At 37.7% G+C, this 19650-nt stretch overlaps 1 protein-coding gene across 2 annotated transcripts in view; it reads right to left on the reverse strand.

Annotated features, from left to right (window-relative positions):
- Window positions 1-19650, reverse strand: part of HTR7 (5-hydroxytryptamine receptor 7) — a 671904-nt gene that overhangs the window by 284485 nt on the left and 367769 nt on the right. The window contains exon 3 of one of the 2 annotated variants that reach the window (XM_082339523.1): window positions 6393-6487. The exons of the other annotated variant lie outside the window; for it this stretch is intronic. Coding sequence (XP_082195649.1) covers window positions 6457-6487 — 31 coding nt within the window. The 3' untranslated portion in view covers window positions 6393-6456. The remainder of the gene's footprint in view (window positions 1-6392; window positions 6488-19650) is intronic. 2 annotated transcript variants of the gene reach the window in all.

The following is a 19650-nucleotide window of genomic DNA, read 5'->3' on the forward strand; positions in this document are numbered from 1 at the left end:
TGTTGAGCACACATGCACACACATGTATGCACACACAGTTAAACAGTTCCATTCAAAGAAATTTGAAGATTTTGCCAGGAACCCATTTAAGGTCATACAGGATTTGGGCCTGGGCTTTTAAATTAGGCTAAATCACAAACCAACAGTCAGTGAAAATTAAGAATTAGTCCTCACAGATCCAGTCCTATGAATTTTCTTGGCCCTTTTCCCTTTTTTTGTTTAACCTCACTCGATTCCAATGAAAGCTGGCTCTGAATGTCTTCGGCTTCGCTCCCCACATGGTAAGAAGCCCATTTGTCTATTTCTGAATTTCAGTGCTCCCCAAGATATTGTTGTTTATCTGCCAGCCTTTCCATATCTAGCCATTCCGTTACCACCAAAAGCTGCTTTCCCAAGCCCCCCATGTCAGAGCCTGTGCCAGTCTTGTCCAATTTGAAGAAAGGAGACAGGAGGATCAAAGGGAGAAGACAACAGTGCTACCAAGTAAAGAATGATAGTTTGTCAAATCTTTTATTCCCAAGGCACACTCCATTCCTCCAGAAGTTTAGATGAGGTAACTGCGTGGAAGTCTTTAAACTATGCCACGATCATGGGTTACTGATTATCACTGGAGAAAATTCCCCTGGGACAAGGGCTGTCACAGGCACTGCATTTCAACCACTCTTCAGGGACTCATTTTCCCTGAGAAAGCAAGTAAAGGAAAAATGTTGCTCATGTTCAGCTAATATGTCTATTTAAGAGGCAGTAAAATGCAGTAATGTCATTTTCCATGAGTCAAAAATATTCATTAAAACTGCTGATTTACAAACATTCCATGGCAACATTAGAGTATTTAGAAAAAAAAATGACAGTGTTTTAAAAATGATATTATGGTGCTACTAGGGAGAAGCTTCTCCTTTGACGACATACCTAAATGGCCCAGATTTAATTCTGAAGCTAAGAATCTGACTTATATTGCAAAACTACTCACCTACAGATACGATCAAAATTGAAAGTACTTAGGTTACCAAAAGAAAGTGTCTTTAACCATAAGGCCTACCTTGACAGGACTGCCATGGGCCACTAATTCAAGCACTTGAGACTAATTTATTTGGCTTTAGAATTCTTATCTGTTAAAATGAAAATAAACCTGGTTTTATAGCGTAATAAGTCAGATTTAATCAGTAATATCTTAAAGTGAATTAATTTATCAGGCCTTTTCTTAAATACACAAAAGCTTTGTATGACTGAAGTCTCTTATAATTCTGTCACAAAGAGTAAAAATAAAGAGAGGTGCAAAACACTGCAAGGGAGGGCCATGCATGGCAGATCCCTATAGAAGGGTACAGAGAAAAACACAACAAAATTAAACAATAGGGATGAAGACTTCTGCTTCCTTAAAGATGGAGTAGACATTTTTTCCTAGTCCTCCAACTAAGTACAGCTAAAAATGATTGACCTTATATGTAAAACAAATGTAAGAAGACTCTGAATGGTAAAGTGAAGAAAGCAAACTGGCTAGGGGCTTAAGGAGTGACATAGTTTTGAGTTCCCAGGGGTTTTCTTTTTGACTCACATATCCCAAACTGGATGCTAGAGAAGCCAGTAACCAGGAAATGGCACTGGGAAGATACCAAAAAAGCCCCAAGGAAATAAGAGTCCTGGTCCTTTCTAGTCAAAGGACCAGGAAAGGAACAGCTTACCAAGATATAAAATTTTTAGCCAGCAAATGTTCTAGCCCAGTCAAACACTACAGAAAAAAGCAGTAGATCTCTCATCAGAAACTGTGGAGGCCAGAAGTAGCACAGGATTATGCAAGTGCTGAAAGAAAAGAACTGTCAATCCAGAATTCTATAACCAGTGAAAATATCCTTCATAAATGAAGGGAAAAATCAAGATATTCTCAGATGAAAGGAAAATAAGAGAATTTGTCACCAGCAGATCTACCTTAAAAAGAATGGCTAAGAAAATTCTCTAAACAAAAAGAAATAATAAAATAAGGAATTGCAGAACATCAGGAAGGAGGAAAGTACAATGAATAGAACAAAAATATAGGAAAATAATAATAGACTTTCTTCTCTTGAGTTTTCTAAATTATGTTTGTTCGTTGAAGCAGAATTAATATCACTAGCAAGTGGTTCTCCATGTATATATAAGAAATATTTAAGACAATTATTTTACAACTGTGAAGGGTAAATGGATGTAAGGGGGGGGAGATTTTTACACATCATTCAGACTGGTAAAATGTTAACACCAGTAGACTGTGGTAAGTTATGTGTGTGTAACTTAATACCTAGATCAACTACTAAAAAAGCTACACAAAGAGATACACTCAAAAACACTTCAAATAAATCAAATGGGAATCTAAAAATGGTCAAATAAACAACAGTGAAGAAGAGAAAGAGAAGAGAAATATGAAAAGGAGAGAGCCTACCAAAAAATAGCATTTCTAAAACATCAATAATAATTACATTAAAAGTAATGGTCTAAATATACCAATTAAAAAATAGAGATTGGCAGTTGGTTAAAAAGAACAACTACAACTACAAGAGAAAACATGGCCTAACTATATGCTTTCTATAAGAAACTCACCTTAAATATAATAATATAGAGAGGCTGAAATTTTAAAAGATGGAAAGATATACCTTGCAAACACTAGTTAAAAAAAAAAAACAGGGATAGTTATATTAATATCAGACAAAAGGAAAGAAATTTACCAAGGACAGAGAGGGATATTATATAATGATGAAAGGATAAATTCACTAAGAAGACACAGTAATCCTAAATTTGTATGCACCAAATAAGAGATATTCAAAACATGTAAAGTAAAAAATGATATAGAACTAAAAGAAAAAAGAGAGAAATCCATAGATACAGTTGGAGACCCCAACATCCTTCTCTCAACTAGTGATGAAAAAACTAGACAGAGAATCATCAGAGGTATAGAAAAAACTCAATAATATCATCAACCTATAGGAGCTAATCAACATTTATAGAATGCTCCATGCAACAACAGCAGATCATATAGGCACACCTTGGAGATATTACAGGTTCGATTTCATACCACTACAAAAAAAAAAAAAAAGTGAATATTGCAATAAAGCAAGTCACACAAAATTTTTGTTTTCCCAGTGCATATAAAAATTATGTTTACTCTATCTTGCAGTCTATTAAGTGTGCAATGGCATTATGTTTAAAAATAAAACAATGTACATACCTTCATTTAAAAATATTTTATTGCTAAAAAATGCTAGCCATCACCATAGCTTTCAGTGAGTTGTAGAAGTAACATCAAAGATCACTGATCTCAGATCACCTTAACAAATACAGTAATGAAAAGTATGAAACACTGTGAGAATTACTAAAATGTGACACAGAGACACAAAGTGAGCAAATGCTGTTGGAATGTGCCAAAAGACTTGCTCAATGCAGGATTGCCACAAACCTTTCATTTGTAGAAAACGCAATATCTGTAATGGGCAATAAAGTGAAGTGTGCTTAAACAAGGTATGTCAAACTTTCTATTCAAGTGCTCAGGGAACGTAGTCCAAGATAGACCATATCCTGAGCCATAAAACAAACCAAGACAAATTTAAAAGAATTAAAATCATACTGTGTTCTGACCAGAGTGGAATCAAAGTAAAATGTAATAACTGAAAGATAACCAGAAAATCTCCAATTATTCAAGCATTTGGAAATAAAACAACACTTCTAAATAATGGGTCAAAGAGGAAATCTTAAGATATCTGTATAAACACGCAATGAAAATGAGAATACAACGTATCAAAATTTGTGGGACACAGCCAAAACAATACTCAGAGAGAAAATTATGGCAATAAATGCTTATATTAGAAAAAAATTAAAGGTCTCAAATCAATATTCTAAGCTCCTAACTCAAGAAATTAGAAAAAAAAGAACAGAATAAACCCAACACAAGAAAAAAGGAATGAAATAAAGAATGGAAATAAATACAAACGGATATAGAAAAACAGAGAAAATTAATGGGATGGAGGGGAAGGTGGTTCTTTGAAAAGAAGAACAAAATTGATCAGCCTCTAGTAATACTGGCAAAGAAAAAAAGAGTAAAGAAACAAACTACTAGTCTCAGGAATGAAACAGGCTATATCACTACAGACCCTATAGACATCAAAAGGATAATAAGGGAATACCATGAATAACTCTACACAGATAAATTTGACAATTAGATGAAATGTACCAATTTCTCAGAGTATAAACTGTTCAAAACTATGAAATTCATATGAAATATATAGCACTAAAAATATATTACACAGATCATCTGAATTTGTAATTTGAAACTTCCTCCAAAAAAGAAATCGCCGGAGCCAGATGGTTTTGCTGAAGAATTCGACCAAATGTTTAAAGAGGAATTAACGCTGATTCTATGAAATTCTTCCAGAAAATTAGAGAAAAGGGGATACTTTCTAACTTCTTCCATGAGATAGGCATTCCCCTGGCATTAAACAAGACAAAGAACAAAAAAAGAAAACCACAGAGTAATATCCTACACGGAGATAGATGCACAATTTGTTACAAGATATTAGCAAATAGAGTTCAGTAATATATAAAAAATGATCAAATGGGGTTTAGAATAGGGAAGCAAGTCTCATTCAATATTTGAAAATCAATCAATATAATCCACCATATTAACAGGCTAAAAACAAAAAATCACATGATCATATTAATTGATAAAGAAAAAGTATTTGATAAAATTCAACACCTGGTCATGATAAAAACTATAAAAACTCTCAGAAATCCAGGAATAGGAGGGAACACCTCAACTTAATAAATAACAGAAAAAGCTTCAGGTTATTACCTTTGCTTCTTCTGAGTAACCTGCTATAGGGTTAATAGCAGGGTTCCAATGACATCCTCCTTAAACTTCAGACACCAGTCACAAGTTCAGGTTGTCACCTGTACTTCTGAGTGACTAGCTATGAATCAGAAGTTCGATAAATTTGCTAGAATGGCTTACAGAACTCAGAGAAACATTTTACTTACTAGATCACTGGTTTACCATAAAAGGATATAACTCAGGAACAGCCAGATGGAAGAGTTACATAGGGGAAGGGTGCAGAGCTTCCATGCTCTCTCCTAGTGCACCACTCCCCCTAGTCTCCGCATGTTCACCAACCTGGAAGCTCTCCAAATCCTGTCCTCTTGGGTTTTTAATGGGAGCTTCATTACATGGTCATGATTGATTAAATCATTGGCCATTTGTGATTGATTCAACCTCCAATCCCTCTCCTCTCCCAGGAGATTGGTGGCAGCCTCTCATTTAAGAGCGAGATGTTAAAAAGCTGACTGGATGAAAGAATTGGTGAATTGGCAAGCCACATTATGAATGAGGAGCTCTGGATCCAGCAGTTTTGTTGGATGTAGTTCCTGCATCTCCCAAGGGTTAGAACCTTTGCTCTCAGTTTGGTCGGTTTCTCCAAAGATACATTTCAGTCTTTTGCCCTGAGGTCAGAAGCTTGGCTGCTAGTGTTCTGGGAGTCCAATGAGGTCTGGGTGTGGGGACAGGGTATCTCACCTTTCAGTATGGTTTTCATTCAATCCCCTTGTTTTCATATGGTGCCTCACTTTCCCCCTGCACCCCAACTGTATCTGCTGTTCCCAATAACATAGTGTGTAGCATTTCCACAGAGTAAACACCCTTTTCCCCCCAGTGGAAATGGGGAGGGTAACTGTCTTGGGGTGGACGGAGAACTTCTAAATAAATGGATAAACTCTTAGAAACATACAACATACTAAGACTAAATCATGAAGAAATGGAAAACCTTAACAGACCAATAACAAACAAGGAGTTTGAATCAGTAATCAAACATCTCCCAACAAAGCAAAGTCTAGGACCAGATGGTTTCACTGATGAATTCTTCTAAACGCTTAAAGAATTAATGCCATTCCTTCTCAAATGCTTTCAAAAGTTGAAGAAAAGAGAATACTTCCAAACTCATTTTACAAGGTCACCGTTACCTTGATACCAAAGCCAGAAAAAGACTTTACAAGTAAAGAAAACTGCAGGTCACAATCTCTGATGAACATAGACACAGAAATCCTCAACAAAATACTAGCAAACTGAATTCAACCACATATTAAAATGATCATAAGAAAACGTGTACATTGCATCAGGATGTGGGAATCACCAACCCTGAAGATAATTTCCAGGTTTTTTTTAAGTTTATAAAGCCAAGCAAACTGTAAATTCTACTTCTTGAATATGTTAACTGAAGAATTTTTTAAATGTTCAGCACATTTTACAGTAGAGAATACTCAACAGATGCTGAGACATAAATGAGAAAAACAAAAAGATACAGACCTTTTAATAGAGTGAGAAGACATTTTTACAGCTTTTCACAGATAAGGAAACAAGCAGCCCCAGAGCTCTGACTCACCTCCATTGAGACAGCTGGTTATTGGCCAAGCTGAAGCTAAAGCATGTGCTTCTTAGCTCTTACTCTAGACTTCTTTCCATTCTACCACTTTGAGCCTACAAAAATAGAGAAAAGTAACAGAAGAACATACTAGCAAACCGAATCCAACAATGCAATAAAAGGATCATACACCATGATCAAGTGGGATTTATCCCAGGGATGCAAGGTTTCTTCAATATATGCAAATTAATCAATGTGATACATCATATTAACAAACTGAAAAATAAAAACCATATGATCAACTCAATAGACATAGAAAAAGCTTTTGACAAAACTCAATACCCATTTATGATAAAAACTTTCCAGAAAGTGGGCACAGAGGGTACCTACCTCAACATAATAAAGGCCATATATGACAAACCCACAGCAAACATCATTCTCAATGGTGAAAAATGGAAAGCATTTCCTCTAAGATCAGGAACAAAACAAGGATGTCCACTCTCACCACTTTTATTCAACATAGTTTTGGAAGTCCGAGCCATGGCAATCAGAGAAGAAAAAGAAATAAAAGGAATCCAAATTGGAAAAGAAGAACTAAAACTGTCACTGTTTGTGGATGATATGATAGTATACATAGAAAAATCTTAAAAATACTACCAGAAAACTACTAGAGCTCAATGAATTTGGTAAAGTTGCAGGATACAAAATTAATACATAGAAATCTCTTGCATTCCTATACACTAACAACAAAAGATCAGAAAGAGAAATTAAGGAAACAATCCCATTTACAATCCCATCAAAAAGAATAAAATACCTAGGAATAAACCTACCTAGGGAGGCAAAAGACCTGTACTCAGAAAACTATAAGATACTGATGAAAGAAATCAAAGATGACACAAATAAATGGAGAGACATACCATGTTCTTACACTGGAAGGATCAATATTGTGAAAATGACTATACTACCCAAAGCAATCTACAGATTCAATGCAATCTCTATCAAATTACCAATGGCATTTTTCACAGAATTAGAACACAAATTTTACAATTTGTATGGAGACAAAAAAGACCCCAAATATCCAAAGCAATCTTAAGAAAAACAGAGCTGGAGAATCAGGCTCCCTGACTTCACTATACTACAAAGCTACAGTCATCAGAACAGTATGGTACTGGCACAAAAACAGAAATATAGATCAAGGGAACAAAGTCCAGAGATAAACCCAAACACCTATGGTCACCTAATCTATGACAAAGGAGGGAAGAATATACAATGGAGAAAAGACAGTCTCTTCAATAAGTGGTGTTGGGAAAACTGGACAGCTACATGTAAAAGAATGAAATTAGAATACTCTCTAACCCCATACACAAAAATAAACTCAAAATGGATTAAAGACCTAAATGTAAGAACAGACACTATAAAACTCTTAGAGGAAAACATAGGCAGAACACTCTCTGACATAAATCGCAGCAAGATCTTTTTTGATCCACCTCCTGGAGTAATGAAAATTAAAAAAAAAAAATGGGACATAATTAAACTTAAAAGCTTTTGCACAGCAAAAGAAACCATAAACAAAATGAAAAAACAACCCACAGAATGGGAGAAAATATTTGCAAACAAAATGAACAACAGGGGATTAATCTCCAAAATATACAAACAGCTTATGCAGCTCAATATCAAAAACACAAACAACCCAATCAAAAAATGGGCAGAAGACCTAAATAGACATTTCTCCAAAGAAGATATACAGAGGGCCAAAAAGCACATGAAAAGATGCTCAGCATCACTAATTATTAGAGAAATGCATATCAAAACTGTAATGAGGTATCACCTCACACCAGTCAGAATGGCCATCATCAAAAATATCTACAAACAACAAATGCTAGAGAGGGTGTGGAGTAAAGGGAACCCTCTTGCACTGTTGGTGTGAATGTAAATTGATACAGTCACGATGGAGAACAGTATGGAGGTTCCTTAAAAACTTAAAAATAAAACTACCATATGACCCAGCAATCCCACTCCTGGGCATATATCCAGAGAAAACCATAATTTGAAAAGATACATGCACCACAATGTTCATTGCAGCACTATTTACAGTAGCCAAGACATGGAAGCAACCTAAATGTCCATCAACAGAGGAATGGATAAAGAAGATTTGGTACATATATACAATGGAATATTACTTAGCTATAAAAAAGAACGAAATAATGCCATTTGTAGCAACATGGATGGACCTACAGATTGTCATATTGAGTGAAGTAAGTCAGACAGAGAAAGACACATATTATATGATATCACTTATATGTGGAATCTTAAAAATATGGTCCAAATGAACTTATTTACAAAATAGAAATAGAGTCACAGATGTAGAAAACAAACTTATGGTTACCAGGAGGGGAAGTGGGGGCAGGGAGGGATAAATAGGGAGATTGGGATTGACACATACACACTACTATATATAAAATAGCTAACTAATAAGGACCTACTATATAGCACAGGGAACTTTCTCAATACTCTAATAACCTGTATTGGAATAGAATCTAAAAAAGAGTGGATATATACATGTATAACTGATTGGTCTCTCAGTTGGTCTCTCAAATTGTGTGTGTACAGCACAAGATAAGACAACATTGTAAATCAACTATACTCCAAAATTAAAAAAAAACAAAACATAGAAACACAGAATATAGATATGCCCTAGACGGTATTCTTCTTTTTTTTTTTTTAAGTGCTCTTAACATATTTTTTTAAATAAATGTATTTATTTTATTTATTTTTATTTTTGGCTGCGTTGGGTCTTCGCTGCTGTGCGTGGGCTTTCTCCGGTTGCAGAGAGCGGGGGCTACTCTTCGTGGCAGTGTGTGGGCTTCTCACTGAGGTGGCTTCTCTTGTTGCGGAGCACAGGTTCTAGGTGAGCGGGCTTCAGTAGTTGTGGCACACGGGCTCAGTAGTTGTGGTGCACGGGCTTAGTTGCTCTGCGGCTCGTGGGGGTCTTCCCTGACCATGGCTCGAACCCGTGTCCCCTGCATTGGCAGGCGGATTCTTAACCACTGCGCCACCAGGGAAGCCCCTAGACATTAGTCTATAAGCTAAAAATCAAGGCTTTCTTCAAGATACGCCCAGAACTAGTCCAAGTACACTGCCTGAAAGACGTGACTAGAAAGGAAGTCAAGGAAGGAGGGAGATGCAAATCATGCTAGGCATTAATTCTTTAAAATAACAGCAAAATATTAATTGTGGAAGAGGGAAGGACAGTTGTATACACTCTCCTGACTTGGGGGAAAAGAAGAAAAATGTGAAAGGTCTAGTTCATTATTTATTCATTCATTCAATAAAGATTTCTTCATAGCTACTATGTGGTATTGCAGAGCTGAGTCCTGGAAACATGATGGTAAACACAAAAGACATGTTCCTACCCTCCAAGAGCTTACAATCCAATAAAGGAGACACATGTTCAGCCTAGTAATAGCAAAATTGCAAGAACTATCTTAGAGAAAGTCGAGTGGATCGGGAGAAACTTCCCCAAGGAGTGATAGTAGAAGATCTGCTCAAGGGAGCGGTATTCATCTGAATCAAAGGGCTGAGTTAAGAGCCACGCAAGGAAGAGGAAAAGAGTATCTCAGATGAGGAAATTCCTCTGTTACCGTCTCTCTTGACTTCTCTACAGACCCAACAGAATCGGTGCGTCCTCCTTCTTGGACTGACTGACATCACCAGCCACCTCTTTTCAATCCTCTATGCAGGCTTAGCCTCTACTCAACATTTAAATGTTGCTCAGCCCCGCAGCCCTCTTCTCTGTCTACATTCTCTCACTTGGTGATTTATGCAGATCGCTAGTTTATTTCCAGGCCTGGTCTCACCACTGAGCTACAAACCAATGTGTCCAAACTCCTATTTCAAATCTCTGCCTGCTGTTCATTGGACATTTCAAACGTTACATGGCTTGCCTGGGGTTGCCCTCCACCTTTCTTCCATCTTCTCTGTTGAGTATACAAGCTCTACTGGCACACACTAACGTTAGCAAATGGGGCCAAGGTTGGTAAGGAGAGAAAGGAAGAAGTATTTAAGCTAAGACACAAGGATGAGTAGTATTTGGCTGTGCACAAAAGGAGAAAAACAATACTCCAAGCCAACGCTGATCTCTATTTTTACCTTATTTGGTCTCTTAACAATTATCCCATAAGGCACAGGTGATTTTTATTTTATTCTTTATTCTTTTATATGTAGCCCAAATTTTTACAAAAGAATAAACTATGTCCATACTCAGTAATCAAGTAATCTTTTAAAAGAAAGATTTATGAACCTGGATCACTAGGAGAACATCACTAGTGATGCCAGTGAAGGCTCCCGGTATAGGGATTCGTTTTTAGAGACTGGACTTGATTTTTCACGTTTCCTTCCCTCCATCTAGCCTGATGAGTATAGCAATGAAATCCTGCAGCAATTTGAATGAGTCATCACAAAAGCAAAAACAACAAGAAGGTTTTCTAACTTTTAAAAATTCCTAGTTATACATGTATGTGGAACCTAGAAAAATGGTACAGATGAACCGGTTTGCAGGGCAGAAGTTGAGACACAGATGTAGAGAACAAATGTATGGACACCAAGGGGGGAAAACTGCGGTGGGGTGAGGATGGTGGTGTGCTGAATTGGGCGATTGGGATTGACATGTATACAGTGATGTGTATAAAATTGATGACTGATTAAAAAAAAAAATTCCTAGTTATATGGCCTTGCCTTCCAGTCAAAAGAATTCATTTTTTTAACCAAGCCACATCTTTCACTGACAGCTATTTGTTGCAAATACAAAATACAGTAATGAAAAGAGTGAACAGTTCAATTCTCAGACTGATTTATAATGACAGTTTTCTGATACAGGGGGAATGAAAAATTGAGCAGATTCTGCGAGGTGAAAATTCCCAATTATGTTGTTCTCTTGTATTAATTAAACAGGTGCTAGGTAGTTTTCAGAATAGCACTCTGAGACCTCTATTGTGCAGAATTTCTTACAGTTGTTAAGTACTATCCTCTTCTCAAGGAAAGTAATAATACAAATCTTGATTGAGCCTCTATAAGGTACAAAGTACAACTCTACTTGGACTCCCTTGAGGAGTCACAGACTAATCTTGAGGCACCTCACCTGTTTCACCAAATTTTCATTTGTTAAGAAAAATAATGTGCTTCAGAGGGCCTCCAATGTTTATCAAATATACTACTGGCAAAATTATTTCAAAATCTTAGCCCAATCTACCACTACCATCTTATTCCGTCATTCCCAAAAGAAAAATACTTTTACCGGGAATCATGTGCATAAAAGAAATGGTCCATATTTTTAGCCTAGTATTTGTGGTCTCCCAGAAACTGGACAATCTCATCCATGCCCATGGCTTAAACTAATCTAAGTTTGTGACTTCAAAACCTGCAGCTCTTGACAAAAGTTCACTTCTTAACTCCAGAATCTAAGAGCTAATCAATTTATCTTCTTAGTTATCTTGCTGATGCCTCAAAATCAACATGGTGAAAACAGAACTTGTTATCCTGAATGAAACCATTCTCTCATTTACATCCTCTGCTTCTTTGAATGAGAATCTAATACCTCAAACCAGAAGCCAAGAAATTACCCTGGAGTCTTTCTTTTTTCCTTACCCTTCATATTCAGTTCATCAGCAAGTTCTTTGAATTCTTCTACCTAAATACAGCTAGAATCCTTCTTGCCTCTCCATTACCAACTCTGCTGCCTCAGTTCAGGCCCTCATCATATCTCATCTGAACAATTTATACAGCTTTACAAATAGCTGTTTTTCTTCTACGTGTCCATCCTTCCCATCAGACAGTCATACTGTCGTGGGAGTCTGCACTCCATACTGTCATGGGATTTATCTAATTCATGAATCTGATCACATCACTACCATTGTCAACATTTGTAATGGCTCCTCATCATTACAGAATATTATCTAAACTCCTTCATGTGGCTTACAAGACCCTTTTTGACCTGACTTCCTGCCTCCTCTCTCACCAGTCTTTTTTTTTTTTTTAATTTCTTTATTGGAGTATAATTGCTTTACAGTGGTGTGTTAGTTTCTGCTTTATAACAAAGTGAATCAGCTATACATATACATATGTCCCCATATCTCCTCCCTCTTGCATCTCCCTCCCACCCTCCCTATCCCACCCCTCTAGGTGGTCACAGAGCACCAAGCTGATCTCCCTGTGCTATGTGGCTGCTTCCCACTAGCTATCTATTTTACATTTGGTAGTGTATATATGTCCATGCCACTCTCTCACTTTGTCACATCTTACCCTTCCCCCTCCCCGTGACCTCAAGTCCTATATGACCCTAAACACTTTGTTTTCCAGTTCTTAGAAAATGCCTTTGCTCACTCTTATCTCCAGGCCTGTGCACACTTGGGTTGTTCTTTGCACAGAATCCTGACCCCTTCTTGTCCATCCATAAAACTATCACTTATAATTTAAGTCTTAAACTCAATATCTGCTCTATAAATTTTTCTTGACTCCTGATATCTTAGAATCTCCTTTCCCTCTACACATTGAATATATTTAAAATACATAATTGTCCCTTCATAATATTTTTTTCTGTACTTATCTATCTTCTATTAGGTTTTACCTTCTTTGAAGTTAAGATTTTTGTTTATACAACTTTGCACCTTCATCACTGTGTTAGACAGAGTCAGAGGCAGTATTCTGAAGAAATTGACTCAAATGAATGTATACATGCCAATATGGGTGAGGCTGACTTGGAAAAAAAAAAAGTTATTTTTACTTCAACGGCTTTCCAACACTACCACCTATTATGCCAATAGCCTAAGTTGCTTTGGAAATTTGATGTCTGAATCTTGTCTCTTGGATAAATTCCTTAAAGGCAGTTTTGTGACGTTTCCTGTAAAAACGGGCAGGGTTAGAGTGGGAAGAACAGATGTGGAATGCAAAGATGGATTCTCCTTTGATCACCTTTAGAGTCCCTTTCAGTCTGTCATGTGTGGGTCTCTGTCAAGTGCCAATGCAGATGTGTGTTATTATTGATGAGTTATTTCAGACCATTTATCAGGCACACAGCTCGACTGGATTTCCTAAACATTATGAGGAAAGTAAGAACTGAGTGAGGAAAATGACATGAAGCAAATCTTCATCCTCTTGTGAAGGTAAGAACCAACCCAGGGTTTACAATGCATCAGCTTACAAAATTGGAAGGCTCTTTTTTTCTGTCTTTACACTGGAGATTTGTCCACTGCAGACCTAGTTCAGCCTCAGAAGAGAGGACAGTGCCAAAGGACTGGAAATAGGAAATGTGCCCAACACAGAGAGGCTTCCAAACTCGTTTGAACAAGACCAAAAATGCAAATATAAAATGACACAGAATCAAAGAGAAAGTGGCCCATACCCTTTGTTTCATCAGGCCAGAGGGTCCATAATTTATTTGTTCAACTTCCCCTTTTTTTTTTTCTAAGATGTCACATGTAGAATCAGATACTGTTAGTGTTAGAAGAGATCTTAGACACCATGCAGCTGGGTGCTTCTCGAATGGTGATCCCCAGTGCCTTTGGATTCTGATGTGACACCTCAGGGACCAAACCGGGGAGAGCAAGATCCAGCTTCCCTGCCTTGCTTCAACTCAAGCAGCAATCCTCTTCTCTGTTTCATTTGTTTGTTTAATAATGAAATTCCACAGAATGTAAATTGGTGCAACCACCACGGAAAACAGTATGGAGGGTCCTCAAAAAACTAAATATAGAGTTGCCATATGATCCAGCAATCCCACTCCTGGGCATATATCCTGACAAAACTATAATTCAAAAAGATACATGCACTCCTATGTTCATAGCAGCACTATTCACACTAGCCAAGACATGGCAACAACTTAAATGTCCATTGACAGATAAATAGATAAAGATGTGTTACATATATACAATGGAATACTACTCAGCCATAAAAAAGAATGAAATAATACCATTTGCAGCAACACAGATGGACCTAGAGGTTATCATACTAAGTGAAGTAAGTCAGATAAAGACAAATGCCATCTGATATCACTTATATGTGGAATCTAAAATATGACACAAACGAATTTATCCATGAAACAAAAACAGACTCACAGACATAGAGAATAGACTTGTGGTTGCCAAGGGGGAGGGGTGGTGAGGGAGGGGTGGATTGAGAGTTTGGATTAGTAGATGCAAACTATTACATATAGAATGGATGGACAACAAGGTCCTACTGTATAGCACAGTGTACAGTATACTATATTCAATATCCTGTGATAAACCATAATGGAAAAAATATGAAAGGGTGTATATATATAACTGAATCACTTTACTGTACAGCAGAAATTAACACATTGTAAATCAACTATACTTCAGTAAAATAAATTTAAAAAAATGGAATCCCACACAAGATTTCAGTTGCTAGGAATAAAAGAATTCTGTTTAAAAGTTTAAAATACTCTGATTTACACCAACTCCCTTGATTGATTGATTGATTGATTAACATCTTTATTGGAGTATAATTGCTTTACAATGTTGTGTTAGTTTCTGCTGTATAACAAAATGAATCAGCTATATGTATACATATATCCCCATACTCCCTTGATTTATAGATGAGGAATCTGAGGTTCAGAAAGGTTAAGTGATTGATCAAGTTAGTAATAGATGACTAGGACCTGCCCAGATTTTCTAATGTCCATTAACATGGAGGTAGTATCCCTGGACATGAGTTTTAGAGCCCAGGTACCTGAATTCATACCCTGTCACTGTCACCTGACTTTGGGCAAGAAACTTGTCCTTTCTGGGCATCAGTCCTCATCTGAAAAGTGGGGTTCATATTGGTACATGCCTCACACAATTGTTTTGAGGAGTAAATGTGTTAATATACGGAAAGTGTCTGGTACTCCAGCCTCCATCTTTAACCTTTTTCATTTATAAGGACACTGGTGATTACATTGAGCTCACTGAGATAATTTAGCTTAATCTAACTCAGTATTCTAAACTTAATCACATGTGCAAAGGCCCTTTTACCATGTAAGGTGATATATTCACAGATTCTGGGGATTTGAACATGGACATATTTGGGGGACCATTATTCTGTATATCATAGGCAAGTATGCAAAAATATGCATAATATGCAAAATGGCTTTGTATAAGAGAAGAGGGAATGATGGGCACTGCATATGTCTTACCTAAAGGCAATCATACTTTTAAAAAATACTAGACTAGCCAAACTAATACAACCCAGGCCTGACTTGGTGTTAGGTGGCTGGTTTGGGATCCCTGCCCTACGATGTTCCACTGTTTGGTTAGACCAGGTCTACATGATATAAAGCAAGGAAAGATGGTGACTGCCTGAGTCTGTGCTATGTAAGAACCCTGGATAATTCAAGATATTTTTCTCATAATGAAACAAAATGATGAATTTCCATCCAAATTCATGCCATCTGCTTCCTATAAGCTTTAAATACCTGGTTACGGGAAATGACCCATTTTTATCTCCCCCCTGTTGACTATTTCAAATTAAACTCTTTAGCAGCCAATAACAACAGGCATCATACCAACAGGTGTTTCATCGTACACTCCTATTTATGTCTCTGTTTTAGCCTTTACACCTGGTTGACTTGGAGATCCTCCAGGGATGGCGTCTGTTATCACCGTCTCCCTTGAAATCCAGGTCCATGGTGTTGATCTGCAAATGTTGATGAAAACCCAAAATGTACTTGTCTCCTGGCTTTGCCACCATATGCCAAACCAAATTACATTTCACAGTTGGCAGTGAAAGAAATGAAGAAATAGTCAAAGACATCTTCCTTGGCACCACTGGGGATGTAAAATATAAAACCTTCTTCCTTATCTCCTTTACCACGTCTGATTGTTATAATAATTGCTAACATAGGAAGTGGCTTTTTAAAATGAGCACTAGAGGCTCCTTCTCCTGAACCCATATCCCAGTTGCTAAAATGAAGGTTTGTTTTCAAGCATGAGAAACAAGAGAGTGTCCTTGAGGTGATGACATTGAAGGAAGGGTGAGCAAGAAATAACACATAGGGAGAAGAGAGATGAAAGTAAGAAAAATAGAAGTTGAAGTTATCATCTATTCATTATGTATGATTGAGCGGGCATGTGGGAAAACAACTAGTGGATGATTATTAAAAGTCTTAGATAAAAGAAGGAAAAGGCTTGTCTTAGTCCCTTTCTGGTTACTAACTAGGTGAAAGAGTGCTAAAGGTAAGAGTCTAGAGCCCGTGGAGGCATTACTTTACTGAACTTTAGTTTATGAGTCATTATTTATCCAATAGATGGAAAGAAACAATTCTTGTCATATGCCATGTTTTAGAAAGGAAGCAAACTCCTAACCATTGAGTCTCACACTCCAATGAATCAGTTCTTTTGCCACTAAAGCTACATCAGTATGGACACTAAGACCAAGTGGAGAAGACACTGGTATAAATGAAGGTTAGGCAGTTTTTAAACTTAGATCGTGTATACATTGCCTACTGTTGTTGTAAAAAGCTACCACAAACCTAGTGGTATGAAACAACACAAATGTATTATCTTATATTTCTGGAGGTCAGAGGTCTGAAATGAGTTTTATGAGCCCAAAATCAAAATATGGGTGAGGCTGCATTCCTTCTGGAGACTCTAAGGGAGAATCTGTTTTCTTGCTTTTCCTTCTAGCGATCACCTGCATCCCTTCACTGTGGCTCCTTTCCCTGTCTTCAAAGTGCATTGTTACTCCAATCTCTGCTTCTGTTATCATATCTCCTTTTTATAACTTGGACCCTCTTGTCTCCATTAAGACCCTTGTGATTACATTGGGGACACCAGATAATGCAGGATAATCTCCCTATCGCAAGATCCTTAATTTAATCACATCTGCAAAGTCTCTTTTCCCAGGTGAGGTGACATGCTCACAAGTTCTGAGGATTAGAATGTAGATATATTTTGGGGCACCATTATTCAGTCTAGAATTGACAAATTTGTCAATAAAGGCTTTATTCCAGAAGCTATAAACCCAAAATCCACAGAAGGCAGGTAGATAACAAATGAATGAAACAGACCAAAAATGGTAAAAGGGAGGTGAACTGGAAAATGAATAGAATTCTAAAGCTTTCAAAATGTTTAAAACCATATGTAATTACTGAGTGGGTGAAACAAAACATGTCTCTGGTTCCTGCCTGCCTATTTGCAACCATTGTTTTAAACCAAATATTTACTCTGTTCTCCAAGAGCCTCTTTTGCCCAAACAAGAGAGACCCCTTCTGTTAAAATAGCCACGTGTACTCTACAGCCAATTCCACACTGATATGAATATATAAAAGGCTAAAATACAAGAATATGCTGAAAAGAAGAATGAGGTTAGAACCTGTGTTAGCTGAGACCCACTGAGGACTAATTGGAAGAAATAGTCCAGGAAGGAAGCTGACGATTGCAAGAAATAATGGGATATATAAAAAAGATGGTGACCCTGTTCCCAGCAGGCTCAGAAGAGTTCTCTGGCTGGGAGGCAGATGAGAGCCTGATAAGTAATCTGCAAGGATTGATGGCCCATAAGTTTGAAAGTAGCATTGTAGCACTATGACATTATAGCACAAGTTCCAAGGATACAGTCAAAGAGTAGCAATGCTGTGTTTCTGCTGGATTTTATCTTAGAGGGTTTCTGCCGGACTTTATCTTAGAGGGTTTCTGCCAACTCCTGAGGTTTGGTGTGTGTTTTAAGGGCACAGGGGAGCGAAGTATGGTACATAACTTTGTGAAGATGTGTTGAGTATTTGACCATGGTAAGAACTTAATTCATCATCTCTTATGGAATTGCAGGTTACAGACACTCTGAAGTCTGCACCAAAATCAGAATATATGTCAAAGTTTTATATAGGTTTAGATCAAAGATCATCAAGAAATAATCCTGGGAGATCTAGTTCCCATGTTCAGATATGCAGCATTTAATAGATGTAATGTATACCAGGGAGGAACAAAAAGATGTATAGTTGGTCAAGGAAGACAACTGCGGCAGCTCACACATAAGGGGGGCAGCAGAATTCAATTAGAATTCATATGGGGAGGGCAACACGTCCTTTTATTTAAAAACCAAAGTAAGCAAACAAACAAGTACATGGACGTTTGGTTATGAAAGGGAAGGCCCTATGCTTGTCTAGAAAGAAGAAGTTGAGACAAAGATAAACTTACTTGCACACAAAACATAACAGAAATGTAAGTGTGTGTGAGATAGATGGAAGAAAGAAGAGAGTGACATGCAGAGAGAGAAAGATGCAGAGAGAGAAAGATGCAGAGAGACAAAGACTGAGAAATTGCTTTAGTGAATGATTTGTATTCAGTAGGGGTGAAATTTTAACTTAGCTTTTTCTGTTTTTCTATGCCACTGCCTTCTGACAAGTTTTGTCAATCATTTTCTTGCCTCTGCATGAAATCTCAAAAACATAAAATAGCTTTTCTTGTCACTCTCACATATAAGTAAATAGTCTTTTTTTTTTTTTTTAAAGACTTTTTATTTTTATTTATTTATTTATTTATGGCTGTGTTGGGTCTTCGTTTCTGTGTGAGAGCTTTCTCCAGCTGCGGCAAGTGGGGGCCACTCTTCATCGCGGTGCGCAGGCCTCTCACCATCGCGGCCTCTCTTGTTGCGGAGCACAGGCTCCAGACGCGCAGGCTCAGCAATTGTGGCTCACGGGCCCAGTTGCTCCGTGGCATGTGGGATCTTCCCAGACCAGGACTCGAACCCGTGTCCCCTGCATTGGCAGGCAGATTCTCAACCACTGCGCCACCAGGGAAGCCCAGTAAATAGTCTTAATATAAAAGCCCCGTTTAGTCTGACCTAATATCAAAGCCTATTTTCCTGCGTGAGTCCAATCTACTTCCCTACCATCTTGCATCTTGGGCTGATTGAGGCTCGGAGAGTTGCAGTGGGGGAGGGGAGCTGGACCAACTTCTGCACTTTGCCCTTGTTCTTATTTTTCTTTTTCCCACTAGACAGTCTCTGGTTTTTCCAGGGCTCCAGAGGAGATAGATGAGGATGAAAAGATTTACTTGACTGGTATGGTTGCCCTTGACATTGGTGACCACTGAGAGAGCAGCCCCTTTCCTCCCTTTCCTCTCTCATTCGTGGTCTCTCACTGGAACTCATGTGGAATCTTCACAAACCTCAATTACTGTGCACTTCTCACCTGCTGTTCCCTTGTCACAGGAGATACCACCTCTAGCTGGTTGCTCATGACCCTCCCCACAGCTCTAGCATCCAGTGCTTTACCCCACGGATATCCCCC

Source organism: Balaenoptera borealis, assembly GCF_965194805.1.
Source record: "Balaenoptera borealis genome assembly, chromosome: 10".
Lineage (NCBI taxonomy): Eukaryota > Metazoa > Chordata > Mammalia > Artiodactyla > Balaenopteridae > Balaenoptera > Balaenoptera borealis.